This window comes from Aquarana catesbeiana, linkage group LG05 (genome assembly GCF_042186555.1).
Source record: "Aquarana catesbeiana isolate 2022-GZ linkage group LG05, ASM4218655v1, whole genome shotgun sequence".
Classification (NCBI taxonomy): Eukaryota; Metazoa; Chordata; class Amphibia; order Anura; family Ranidae; genus Aquarana; species Aquarana catesbeiana.
In genome coordinates, this window is record NC_133328.1 from 550,692,019 (window position 1) to 550,706,915 (window position 14,897).

A 14,897-nucleotide genomic window follows, 5' to 3' on the forward strand; every position below is an offset into this window, starting at 1 on the left:
CTGCTGGTTTTCCAGCATACTCATCTGACAGAAGCCGGCCGAATCACAGGCTTCTTTCAGACCGGCTGCCATACACATGGGCCGACATTCGGCCAGTGTGTAGTAAGCTTAAGGCTGGCCATAGACGATTTGGTTTTTTTTGGTTCAGCCAGAGAGCTGATTGAAACAGTACAAACAGATTCCCCCATCCATACAACTGAGGTGGATGGAGGAATCCCCCTTACTGTGCTATTGTTTTCTGACAGCGGGGGACTCCTCTGCTGTCAGAATACATTGATCAGCACTGAAGCTGCTGATCAAATGAAAGGCTTCCAGCAGTCCCATTCAACATAGTCCTTAGTCCATGATCGATCATTCAATCAACTTTGGTTAAGCGGGAGTGGCCATAGATGGATCAAAATTTGGCAGCTTCCTACTGAACTCGCTGAATTTCAAACCACCAGATTTAGGCCAGATTTAGCATGGATGGAGGAATCGATTGATATTGAACAAGAGAAAATCAAGCTATGGTCAGCTTTAGGGTAGCCATAGATGGGTATTTTTTTTAACAAATACGGCAAAGATTAAACCTTTATGAATGATCATAACTACATTAGATAAATGCAAATGATTACTATGTAAAATGTCTAAAATTGTTCATCGTTCTGATTGTTCTGGTGATGATGATAATTTTGTTCAGATGTAACAGAGGGGTGGGATTTACTAAAACTGGTGCAAAATCTGGTACAGCTCTGCACAGAAACCAATCAGCTTCCACTTTTTTTGCCAAAGCTTAACTGAACAAGCTGAAGTTAGAAGCCGATTGGCTACCATGCACAGCTACACTAGATTCTGATTGCTCCAGATTTAGTAAATCAACCCCAATGAATCCATAGCCCCCCCATATGTTCTGCCATGATTCACTTATTGATAATAACTGTTAATAACCATTGTCGGATGATACTGATTTTTACATCTTTTTGGTAGACCAGTTTGTTCGATGTCTGAAATTCAACATCATGCAATAACAATACTTATGATTGTGTTGCATCTTTATCATATTACATAAAACAGAGTTATATTAATGGACTACTTAGGAACATTCTTGCTGTTAATCTTCTGATTATTACTCAGATACATTTAATTGAAAACAGGCACATTTGCTTGGAGATGGGTTATTAAATCACCATACACATTTTTTAATTTGATTATTCACATTCAAGAAGAATATTGGGAATCATCATGCCAATATAAACAGTCTTTAAAGAAAAGTATTTCCACCAAAAGTCTCCAAGTCTGAATTTTCAGATTAAACTCTTCTTTAGGCCATCAACAAAACCATGTTGGAGGTTATCTTATCCAAAGGTTATCAAAAAATATTTAATGCATTCCTACATTTTACTCTATACTTCCAGTAGACACGATTAGCTTTGTATAAAATGGCACAAATACAATAACTATACAATGGCATTAGAAGATATTGGAAATTTGTTTTAAAACAAAATTTATATTTTATGTGTAAAGTGAAAAAAAGTATGTATGCAATAGAGTAAACCACTGTGTCAGCTGAAACAGTACCTAAAGCATAAGTAAACACGAACAATAAATTTCTCTTATATGTTTCATTTTGGTCTAGTAAATATACAATTGCAAGCATTTTGTTACATTTGCTTGTTTGGTGCAAAAAATACCTCTTAGGCCCCTTTCACACTGGGGCGGTGGGGGCGTCGGTGGTACAACAGCGCTATTTTTAGCGCTGCTGTACCGTCGTTCTTGCAGCGGTATTCGGCCGCTAGCGGTGCGGTTTTAACCCCCGCTGGCGGGCGAAAAAGGGTTAAAATCCCTCGTACAGCGCGGCTATAGCCGCGGTATTACCGCGGTATAGCCGCGCTGTCCCATTGATTTCAATGGGCAGGAGCGGTGAAGGAGCGGTGAATACACCGCTCCTTCACCGCTCCAAAAAAGCGGTTTGCAGGACTTTTTTCACCGCCCTGCCTGCGCACCGCTTCAGTGTGAAAGCCCTCGGGCTTTCACACTGAACAAACAGCGGAGGCTGTTTAGGGGCGGTTTTCAGGCGGTATTTTTAGCGCAATACCACCTGAAAACCGCTCCAGTGTGAAAGGGGCCTTAGTGCTGCCAGAAATCCAGTCCTGCCCTGTTTATTCTGCAGCATTATCTCAACTATTATCAGCCCTAACAAGTTTACCTCTGAACTACAAAACACTTCCCCATATGTTATGAAGATGATGAGAAGGGCGGGGGTGTTCTGCAGTCCTAACACACTACAAAGGTGACACTGATTCAACTCTATACATTACAGTGGGTGAACATTGTCACCGTAGGACAGGAAGTGTGTTACTGGCAGGATCACTGGGTTACAAAAGAAAAAAGAAGGAAAAAGAAAACAAATGCAGCCACCACATCTAATTACTAGTAAGATGAGATATGTTTTTCTTGGGTTTAAATACACGTTAAAGTGGTTCTAGAGCCTAAACATTTTTACCCTCCCGGCAGGGAGGGCTTCCCCCACCTGCCTCCCTGCCTGGAGACAACTGCTCGGCCCAGGGGATTCCCCTGTCAGCACTGTCTGTGTTGATGGAAATTTCATGCAAATTTCTTTCCTACAACCACTGTTGTGTATGGCATGCCTAAGCAATCTACTGTCTACTACTTTTTGTATTTTGAATTTTGTAGATTAGGCAATAAACTGACAGTTTCAATACAGTTTATTGAAAGATTGAATTGAAAAACAAAAAAAAAAAACCCATGGAAATGTTATTGAATGTGATCAAATTTTTCCACCAGGTTATATCAGGACAATTTTAATTCTATCTACTAGCAGTCAGTTGAAAATTCCATTTTATGACTTAAGCTGGCCATAGACATTAGAATCTCGGCTGAGATTCAAACCATGTATGATTTTGCATGTGATTGCTGCTGGCGGCTATTATAGCTGCTAGCAGTAATCACTGTGTTCTACCGGTGGGGACAACTTCCCCCGCCGGGAGAACACAATGGCTTTGCGGGAGGGATTCCCCAAACAACACTTACTGTGTTGATGGGGGAATCGAGCAATTTCCTTTCCTTCAATCCATGGTTGCAGGAAAGAAAATCGCTCAGTCTATGGCCAGCTTTAGGTTAGTTTGTGATTTTGACAAAAAAAATGTAATTGGAGGTTTGATCATTCTATGAAATTGTGCCGTGTGTGGCCAGCCTTATAGAACTTACCAAACCCTGCCCATAAAATGTTTTTTCCCATTGTGTGTAGACAGAATATATTCTTTGACAATAGAACTTCTACCTCACCATAAGCCCTGTAAAGAAGTATCTATATCTCTATACTTAATCTACACTCACCTTCACGGGAGCCCATGTCGTGAAATGCTGCCGCTTCACTATTTCCCGGCTGCTGCAGGTATTCAACTCTTCCAGATGGGTCGAACACCTGCTCCTTCCACTGCACGCAGTTGTTCCTCCCACCAGTTTGTACATCCCGCAGTAAGGAGCAGTTATTCAGACAATAGGGAGGGTGTGAATACCTGCAACAACCGAAGAACAATGATGCAGCGATGTTCCAGACCCAGTCTATTGGAAAGGCAAGTAAAGGTGTGCTTCTTTACATTGGCTGGGCTTCTTTTTTTTTTTTAATCGGTGACCCTGTGGTGATAGGGTCACTTTAAGGTATAATTTAAAAATAAAACTAACATATCAGCTTTAAATACAAAAATCTAAAAAAAAAAACTTCCTTATTTCCACTTTATTCATAGAATTATTAAATCAAAGACCCTTCTGTCTTCCCCTCCTCGAAAGTGAGTTCTTTACTGAAAGCATGATCCAGGGTTCAAGCTCGGTGAGCAAAACCCAGGGGGGTAGGTGGGATGCACACAATCCATCCCACAATCCTGCACCAGCTCTTTAGTGTCACCAGTGTTGTAAAAAAGCCACATGAGCTGGTATCGGAATAACAAAAGGATGGAAACTCTCATCTTGCTGTAGGTATATAATCATATATGTCAGGTATATCAGTCTAATAGTGTTTTAAAGCATAAGAAAAAACAAAACAAAAAATTAAGGTGCAAACCCAGAGAAACAGAACACAAGAGCTGATCATACAGACAGAATAGATTTTTTTAGGTTTGCACATCTCTAGCTGCAACACCATATAGGATACTAGAAAGCTGCTGCCAGGCTTGTTTCCCAGAAGATTCATCCAGATCTCTGTGGAGCTTCAGGCTATTGAAATCGGAGCACAAGCTGTCCACATGACCCTGCATGCGGCGGATTTCATCGTTTTTCTCTGCAATCTAGGAAGAATAAAGACATTTGTTGTTTAATGTACAGAATTACTAACATGCTGTACCATTGTGTGATGTGGGTAGGGTGGTTTATTAATGGACACAGAGGGGATGGCAGCAGTGTAGAATTGTGCATGGATGAGTGACTTGTGATCTTAAAGCACATAAAATGTGACAGTTTTATCTCCAGCTTTGGCTGAAGTCACTGTCACAGTATTTAATGCATTCCCAACACTTACAATTATTTTTGATAAACCTAGGCCTGATGTGTGTCAGCTCTAAGTTATATTAATGTTTTTACATTCCCTCACATTTTTTAAACCTAAAAATAATGTGTTAAAAACATATGGTATAAAACTTAGGCCTGATTAAAAAGCAGAATATTATTTTTAACACAGGGTGTTTCTGAAATCAATTATACTACCAGCACAAACATTACGCTACATTTCTGGCAATGTAGATGTAGCACCCTGATGTTTAGGCAGGGTTGCTAGTAAATTTACCTGCCAGGTACAGTTGCCTTGACCAATTGATAGGAGATCAATTGATTCCACCCTAATTCTGGAATTGCTGCACTTCTCTCTTCTGTCATTAGATGGCCGGGTATCTGGTGGCACTAGATAAGACAAGGGCATTGCAAGGACATATTAGGAATAGATGGGGTATCCCAGCCAATGGGCAGGGATCTTCTTGGGTCCCTTGGCCTGCTGGGAGAGCCTGTTTATTTGGGTGAGGTCAGGTGATCGGGGTTCTGTGCCACCTGGACGGCTGTCTGGGTGGATATGTGTTGTATTGCCCCTGGCTGTTAGGCCAGAGCCTGAGGCCTATCCCGGGGACATCTGGCTGCTAGGCTGTCTGAGGGCCTATCCAGAAGCAAGAGAGCAGCGAAGAGTTGGAACTGCAGCTTGCAGTCCAACCAAAAGTGACAGTTTTGCCAGCCAAAGAACATATTGTGGTCGGAGGTAGAGGGGAAGCTGTCGCCACTAAGGGACCATCCACCTTGTTACCAGGGACCACTGTAGTAGGAGTAGGAGTAGCTGAAGCAAGTGCCAGAGCAGTATTCTCACCAGCCAGGGACAGTGAAGTATTGGGAAACTTCAGCAGATGTCAAGCCAGGGACCCAGCCAGCGGAGGTGACACTTGCAGAGCAGTCTTGTGTGCCAAGCCAGGGATCGAGCAGGCCAGTGGGGTGACGCTTGAGGAGTATCTGTAAGTGCCAAGCTAGGGATCCAGCAGGGACACAGGGGCGACGCTTGAGGAAGATACTCAGTGAGAGGATTCGAAGAGTTTAGGAGATCCAGTGGGAGTGGATCAGCGGGTCTAGGTGATAGAATGGGAGCTCAGTTGAGTGAAGATCGAAAAAGGAGCTTGTGCAGGAAGTGAAAGAATTAAGTGCAACCTTTGTTAGAAACCGTTCAAGATTGTTGTCATAGGAAACAGCGTGTCTACACATGCAGATGTGGCGTCCGGCTGGGTGCCTTTCCCTGCATGGCTGTTTACCTATAGAAGTCTCAGAGAATGCTAATTAACACTGAAACTACTAAAGGGTGTCCTGGCCCTAAACCCTCTCTCCCACAGTTCTGTTTAAGAGACAATAAATCTCTTTGCATTCAAGAAGTGTCTGGCGCCCATTAATCTACCTTACATTGCACCCACCATGCCTTGTAACCCACTCTACACAGAAGGATGTCAGCTGTCCCTAACTCCAGAGGTCACCATTGAGCCTGGAGAGGCCCAGGACTTGGCTACATAGAAAAAAGAAATGTGGAAACCTGTTATCGGACTACTGCTCCACCATACCATGTTAACAACCAGCACAAGTAAACTTGAAATAAAAGTCAATTATACTCTTTCCTCTACTTGGGGCATCTTTCATACCCCTCTAAGAGACAGACATGGCTTCCTCTACTTGAAGCATCTTCCATAGAACACTAGGAGACAACTTCAGACACTAGGAGACAACTTCAGACACTTGTTGCATCTGCCATAGACCTCTAAGAGACAGACACAGCCTCAGCTACATGGTACATCTGCCATAGACCTCTAAGAGACAGACACAGCCTCAGCTACATGGTACATCTGCCATAGACCTCTAAGAGAGAAATGCAGCTTCAGCTACATGTTACATCTGTCATAGACCCCTAAGAAACAGACACAGCTTTAGCTGCAAGGTACATTTGCTATAGACCTCTAAGAGACAGACACAGCTTCAGGTACAAGGCAGCCCCCCCCCCCCCCCCCCCCCCCCCCCCCTGCCAGAACACACCATTCAGCACTCTCAGCCAATGGCTGAGAGTGCTAATCGGGTGCTGATTGACAGACCTACTTCAGTCATGCGCCTCCAACAGAAGCTGGCCGAGCAGCCAGCTTCTGTCGGACTGGCTGCCGTACACACAGGCCAAATGTCGGCCAGGTTGAACCAGCTGATGGCGCCCGATATTCGGCCTTTGTGTACACCCCTTAACTCTATCTATCTAATCATAACACCAATCTAGGAGGGTGCTACACAATTTCTCTCCAATCAGGTTGAGTGGAATTTAAGTAGGCACATTCTGAGTCATTATACTGTCCAGCACAATAAAAGCAACCAATGCTCCTGATTTCTAACAAGGCTAGCGATTATCAGATGTTACTGCTGTGCTAGAGGGGAATAATGAGTACCTCTGGTTCTTGTCACACAGGAGATTTTGTGGCCTGTTAGAAAATCACCCTGTAAGTGGGTCGGGGACAAGGGTGATGGACTGAAAGCACTGTGCATGTGTCTCTGCAAACATCATAGAAACATAGGTTGAGCATTTCAACAGTTGCTCATTTGTCATCTTGATAAAGGCAACAGTGTCTCCAAAATGTTGGTCGTTTTAATGCTGTCCATGTGTTAAATATGCTGTTATTACAACTAAGACACAAACACAACTAGGACACAAATTGTAGGCAAAGAATGACATCAAAAGGTAAGGTCCATAACACAGACAGAACATATCAGAACATCAATAACAAAAACAAAGAGATCCAACTAGTATCTCAGTAAAGTTTTTAGGTCTTTACCTATCAGTGTGCTGGTGATTTTTGTATTTTGTATTCGCTGGTATCACCATTGGCCATGCAACCTCTTGAAGGCATATAACGGTATGATGCAGGATAGATTTTTGTTCAGATGCTCATTTGGGTCATGCTAGAAGCATCAGATGTCTTCACGCTTGTTGTTTTTGGGCAGATATCAGTTCAAGGATGACCAACCTAATAATTGTCAGTAAGTTTTGGTGTGACTATCTCAGTGTTACTAGTCGGATGTCTCATCTGTAACTGTATTTATTAATATAGATTTGTGGATTCAACTCCAATGCCGCGTACACACGAGCGGACTTGCCAACGGGCTAAACTCCGTTGGCATTTCCGACGGTAAGATTTAGAACATGTTCTATATCTGAGTCCGTTGGAAATGCCGACAGAAAAAGTCCGATGGGGCATACACATTGTCGGAATGTCCGACCAAAAGCTCCCATCTCACTTTTTCTGTCGGGAAGTCCGGCCATGTGTACGTGGCATTAGAGGCAATCAGTATATAAGAGCAGTACAATCAGCAATCTGCTAAATTATATCAATTATCCACAAGGGCAGTCTTAGAAAACTGACAGATTTGAACTGAAAAGAGAATACAAGTAAACCACCACCACCATGCATCACCACCAGCAGGAAGCAGAGCCTGCATATATAATGACTCACTACGATGCCCCCATGTACATATATATTTACAAACTATTGATAGAAACATAAAAGAAAGCCACATATACAATGACTTCACATCAGTATTTTACATTAAATTGAAATCATTCTAATGCCCCGTACACACGGTTGGATTTTCCGATGGAAAATGTCCGATCGGAGCGTGTTGTCGGAAATTCCGACCGTGTGTGGGCTCCATCGGACATTTCCATCGGATTTTCCGACACACAAAGTTTGAGAGCAGGCTATAAAATTTTCCGACAACAAAATCCGTTGTTGGAAATTCAGATCGTGTGTACACAAATCCGACGGACAAAGTGCCACGCATGCTCAGAATAAATAAAGAGATGAAAGCTATTGGCCACTGCCCCGTTTATAGTCCCGACGTACGTGTTTTACGTCACCGCGTTCAGAACGATCGGATTTTCCGACAACTTTGTGTGACCGTGTGTATGCAAGACAAGTTTGAGCCAACATCCGTCGGAAAAAATCCTAGGATTTTGTTGTCGGAATGTCCGATCAATGTCCGACCGTGTGTACGGGGCATTAGAGTAATTTTCTTTCAATTGTGCCAAAAAACACTTATTTACTATATTTTCCAATATAATCAGAACATACATTGGAACCTTAGAAAAAGGACTGCTTTCGAAAAGATTGCATTTACATTTTCATGTAATTAATTTTCCATGTTCTAAAGAAGAAAAAAGAAAAACACACAACACACGTGAAAAAAAATCAACGATTCTAAAAATGCTTTGAGTTTTCTTAGACCCTATTGGAATATCAGAAAGCTAGAGAAAAATAAATGGCTGGATTGAAAATCGCCTGGGCATCATAACACACATTGTTTAGAATATAATAGGTTGCATTCATGTGAATCCAAAAATGGAGAAAGTCAGAGGGAGACAGATAAAACAAAGGATTCAAGATGAGATATTCTTGCACCCCCCCCCCCCCCCCCCAGTCCTTTATAAACACATTGAAGGCATAATCTTTACAGGATACATCTGCTGCTGAAGTCTGTTCCGATGGTAATCCACTCAATTTGTTGTGGTACACATTACTTCAGTGGTGCCCTATTAGTTACTGTGTACAGGAGAGTATTCTAATAAAACAAGGTTTTTGCATGCATTTGCATACATGGAATTGTAACATGGTGCTTTACAAATAGTGGCACAACTCATACAATTCAACTGTACAGCAATCTGACCATTTGTGAAGAGATAGTGATCACCTCCAGTCAGCACAGGCTCCTGGGATGTTAGCTGGAAAATTATGGTCTTCTCTGCTGATTAAATTTGCCACACACAAAGGGATGTCCCCAGCCCAGCCCGCCCCTGGATGTCATCATTCAGAGCCAAGCAGAAGGACCCACACATAATCTTATAATCACTGGTCCAAATCTTTTGGTGGAGGGGGGATCATGGTGTAGGGTTGTTTTTCAGTGGTTGGGTTTGGCCCCTTAGTTCCAGTGAAGGGAACTCTTAAGGCGTCAGCATACCAATACATTTTGGACAATTTCATGCTATTAACTTTGTGGGAACAGTTTGGGGATGGCCCCTTCGTGTTGCACACCAGTGCACAAAGCAAGGTCCATAAAGACTTGCATGAGCGAGTTTGGGGTGGAGGAACTTGACTGGCCTGCACAGAGTCCACTCAAACCCATAGAACACCTTTGGAATGAATTGGAGCGCAGACAGTGAGCCAGGCCTTCTCGTCCAACATCAGTGCCTGACCTCACAAATGCGCTTCTGGAAGAATGGTCAAACATTCCCATAGACACACTCCTAAACCTTGTAGACACCCTTGCACTGATAGGTGGCACTGATGAGCGGCACGGATAGGTGGCACTGATGGGCACTGGTAGATGACACTGATAGGCAGCACTGATCGGTAGCACTGATGATGGGGCACTGATGGGCATTGATTGGCAGCACAGGTGGGCGTTGATAGTTGGCACTGGTGGGCCAAGGTAGGTGGCACTGTGGGCACTGGTAGGTGGCACTGGCAGGTGGCACTGGTGGGCACAGATAAGGCAGTCGCGGCTCTCCGTGTGAGGGACCGATGTCAGAAGCCGGCTGATAGCGTGAGAGAAGAAAAAATACTGATTACCGATCTTCTGTCTACATCACGTGATCAGCTGTCATTGGCTGATCACATGGTAAGATGTCAGGATTGGCCCCTTACACTGATCTGTGATCAGCCGAGTCTCACTGACCCGCAGACAGCGCATTACTCGGGAGGATGTCTATGGACGCCCTCCCGGCAATTAAGGCCCGCGCTGCAGCTTTCCTTTGTCTATAGCGTGGGCAGGAAGAAGTTGAAGTGGTTCTAAAGCCTACGCATTTTTTACCTTAATGCATTCCTTGCATTAAGGTAAAAAATGTTTATGTATCAGCAACCCCCTCACCCCCCCTATTTACCCCTGAGCCTCATTTGACCCAGCGCTGTGGACGTCTGCAGCTCTTCATCCCCTAACTTCCATGTCTCACTGGCTTTGCTGGTGCATCCCACTCCCAGTACTGTCAATCAAACAAGTGGCGAGGGGGCGGGGCCGAGTCCTGCTGTCACTTGACACAGCAGTAGGGCTTGGGAGCGAGCACGCACCACTGGACAGAGAGGAGGGGCCAGGAGCGCCTGCGGGGAACCGGGAAGAAGAGGTTCGCGGCTGCTCTGTGCCTTAAAAAAAAATAAAGTTTACCTTTACAATCATTTAAAACTTCACTGTTATGCCCCGTACACACGGTCGGACTTTGTTCGGACATTCCGACAACAAAATCCTAGGATTTTTTCCGACGGATGTTGGCTCAAACTTGTCTTGCATACACACGGTCACACAAAGTTGTCGGAAAATCCGATCGTTCTGAACGCAGTGACGTAAAACACGTACGTCGTGACTATAAACGGGGCAGTGGCCAATAGCTTTCATCTCTTTATTTATTCTGAACATGCGTGGCACTTTGTCCGTCGGATTTGTGTACACACGATCGAATTTCCGACAACGGATTTTGTTGTCGGAAAATTTTATCTCCTGCTCTCCAACTTTGTGTGTCGGAAAATCCGATGGAAAATGTCCGATGGAGTCCACACACGGTCGGAATTTCCGACAACACGCTCCGATCGGACATTTTCCATCGGAAAATCCGACCGTGTGTACGGGGCATTAGTGTTGTTACTCTGATGCCGTGTACACATGATCGGACTTCTCGTCGAAAAAAGATATGACGGCTTTTCCGACGGGATTCCACTCAAGTTTGTCTTGCATACACACGGTCGCGCAAAAGTTCGCTGAACTTACGACCGTCAAGAATGCGGTGATGTACAACACTACGATGAGCCGAGAAAATTAAGTTCAATGCTTCCGAGCATGCGTCAAATTGTTTCCGAGCATGTGTAGGAATTTTGCGCGTCAGAATTGCCACAGACGATCGCATTTTCGGATAGGAACTTTTTCAGACCGAAAAATTGAGAGCATGCTCTTAGTCTTTTGCTGACTGGAATTCAGCCAGCAAAAGTCCGATGGAGCATACACACGCATTTTCCGACGAAAAACTCTCATAGGTCTTTTGAGGGCCGAAATTCCGATCGTGTGTACGCGACATTAGAGATTTATGTCATATTATGCACTTGATAAATCCTTATTTTGAGTGTTTGTTATTAATTCATTCAGATTTGATCATTTTATTTTATTTTGCACATAGTATTAGTTTTTTTTTTTGTTTTTTTTAAGAAAAACACATATACTTAAACATTTTAGGAGAGATCACTGATCACTTTTGCTTGCAGCTTAAAATCTGGTTTGCAGCTGGTACGCAGGATTATTAATTTACATTAATGGAGGCTATGATTGTTGATCTCCATTCGAAAAAACAAAAATACTTGTTGCCTGCCTGTTATGCTTCAATACCTTCAAAATGATTAACTGGAAACCAGCGTGATTGCCAAGCAAGCAAACATTTGCAGAATGAGAAGTCAGCAATGGCAGCCTCCATGTTTCTCCAGGGAGGGTTCTCTTCAAGCTGCTTTAAGAAAGTGATCCGGGTAGCCTCTCTGGGGGACTTGCCCAAAGCACTGTTCAGTGGATGTGAATTCTGATCTAATACTATATTACAGTTATTGCTTAAAAAAAGAAAATTAAGTGCTATATTGCTGGTTCCTTAAATAGTGTCCCCTAATAAAGCAGTGAGAATAACAGCAATAAAAATGCTGCAGTGCTTTATACTAGCAGTCATATCTGGGACAAAGCAGATGCTTAGAATCCTTAATTTACCCTGAAGGTGTACTATATATTCTGCTGGGCGAACAGTAAAAGAAAAAAATGAAACTCTTCCCAGAAATTTTACTCACTATGTGAAGGTTATTGCAATACAGTGCATTACAATAGTGGAGAAAAGAAAAACCAAACAAGAACATGAAAGACAGACGGAGCCCTAAGGCCTAGTGGTAGCCAACCCCCCCCCCCCCCCCCAGAAGACAGACAGAGGCCTATAGCCGGGTGGCAGCCAACCCCCCTTTTCATTGTACTGCAGCTGCCATGAATAGGATTGAGGGGAAACAAGAAATTCAGGTTTACAGACCACACGCTTTTTGTGCTCTGTTTGGCTGGACCCCCAGGCACTGCAACGACATCTGTAACCTGAATTTAACTTTTACTCTACAAAGCAGTATCTGTATCTGCCAGAAGAACAACAGACACAAAGATCATTAAATCTACTCTGAGATCATGAGCTATAAAGAGAACATAATGCAATCTTAAGGAAATATTTATTTTCTTAATGTTTCAGGCATTTATAAAGAGCCAACAATTTATGCCATGCCTACATACTATACATTCACATCAGTCCCTGCTCTTAAGGAGCTTACAATCTAAAGCTGCCCATACACTGATCAAAATTCAGCCAGTTCAGCAGGACCTGGACAAATTTCAATCAGTGTAGCTGTCTCTGCTCGACAGAAGTGGAAGAGAATAGATACCCCTAATTATTGCCTCTAACTAAACGTGTTAATTTGTATGCCTGTTAAATACATTGTAGGTCAGGGTAGTGGTTACTGGTGGTTTAGGATCTTGTTGCCATTTGGCCCACCCATTGGTCGCTTTCCATGACTCCTCCCCTCACCCTCCCCTTGCCCAGAGTGACACCCTTATACAGATATACTGAGGTGTATGATTTTATGTTTAATATTATGTTTTTTCTAGATGATTCTTCGAATAGTACTGTACATTGCTGCCTCCTGAAGATGTGGATATTGTCCATGAAACGCGTTGGGGCAAAGTACCAGTATTACATGATACAACTGTATTGTTCAATTAGAAGCTGATTTTAATGTTTGTACTTTGACACTTTATAAGACTATGTACAATACAATGGAAAATATTTTATGCATGTTGTCTATGAATATAGAAATAGAAAATAGAGTAGTATTTTAATCTAACATGGTGTGCCCATGTGTCCCATGTGTCTGACATTTTGTTTCTCTATTTTCTTGATATATATATATATATAGATGTGACACTAATTCTTTTTTTTTTTATCGATTTCTTTTTAGAAGTGGAAGAAACATGTTGAAAACGTTGCACAATTAGCAGCTGCAGCCACTGATCAGTGATTTCTGACAGCAGCGGGTGTCCTGGCGGAGGGGAAAATTTCTCCATCTGCCTCATTTGTGGATGGAGGAGTCTGATAGGTATTTTCATCCAGGTCTCTGGCTGAATGAAAAAAAACTTCTCCCTTCAAGTTAAGTTAAGGGCATATTGTGCTAGTATACATTGTTTACTAGCACATTATGAAAGCCTTACCTTAAAACAAAGCAATCCAGTGACGCACTTCCACCACTTACAGGGCTTCCATCTTTACCCAGTCTTCCTTCTGGCTTTGCAGGCTCCAGATGTTTAAATGGCCGAGCCACCAATTTAGACATAAGAATCCCAGCGAAAATTTTAGCTAACAGACTTAAACATCTTGTGCCAGACATTGTTCACCCCGACCAAACAGGCTTCATAACAGGTAGGGAGGCCAGAGACAATTCCCTTAGAGCAATACAACTCATACATTGGGCACGCACCCGTACAGACCCACAGCCTTATTTGAGTTTATCTACAGATGCGGAAAAAGCATTCAACCGTGTTGACTGGTCTTATCTGAAAGCGGTACTTACATCATTAGGCTTAGGCCCACGAATGCTGACATCGATTTTAGCTTTATATTCTACACCTTGCGCACAGGTCAGAGTGAATGGGACACTCTCATCTCGCTTCCCCATTGGAAACGGCACGAGGCAGGGGTGCCCCTTTTCACCCCTATTGTTCGTTTTAGTATTGGAACCATTTCTCCGCTCTGTGAGAGCCAATCGGAACATCAAGGGACTACGGGTAGGAAACATGGAGCACAAGCTCTCGGCATACGCCGACGACATTTTGTTCCACTTATCAGAACCCCTGATCTCACTGCCCAACCTAATGCGGGAACTGAAGATATTTGGGTCAATCTCTAATTTCAAAATTAACCTCTCGAAGTCGGAGATCCTCCCTATCTGCTTATCCTCCCAACTGACTACAAACCTTAAAACTGCCTTCCCTTTCACCTGGACCTCGTCCCACTTAAAATACTTAGGCATACGACTCACAGATCGTTTCGACACCCTGTACATGGCCAACTATCCCCAACTGCTGTCTATGGTGAAGGAAGACCTTTCACGATGGACACAGATTGCTTTTAAGTGGTTTGGTCGCGTGAACATTATAAAGATGAACGTTTTACCCCGCATACTTTTTTACCTACAGATGCTACCGATTCCCCTACCCAGAGCCTTCTTTGACCGTCTGTCCAGTATGCTCTCTGACTTCATTTGGAGCGCACGCAAGCCCAGGATAGCTCTACGTCTACTAAATCGCCCGAAACG

The 14,897-nt window shown here is 43.3% G+C and overlaps 1 protein-coding gene across 1 annotated transcript in view; it reads right to left on the bottom strand.

The window, feature by feature from the left end:
- Positions 1-1,117: 1,117 nt before the first annotated feature.
- LOC141145293 (uncharacterized) overlaps positions 1,118-14,897 on the bottom strand; it is a 123,901-nt gene continuing 110,121 nt past the window's right edge. The window contains exon 11 of the mRNA XM_073631858.1: positions 1,118-4,283. Within this exon, the coding sequence (XP_073487959.1) occupies positions 4,110-4,283 (174 nt within the window). The 3' untranslated portion in view covers positions 1,118-4,109. The remainder of the gene's footprint in view (positions 4,284-14,897) is intronic.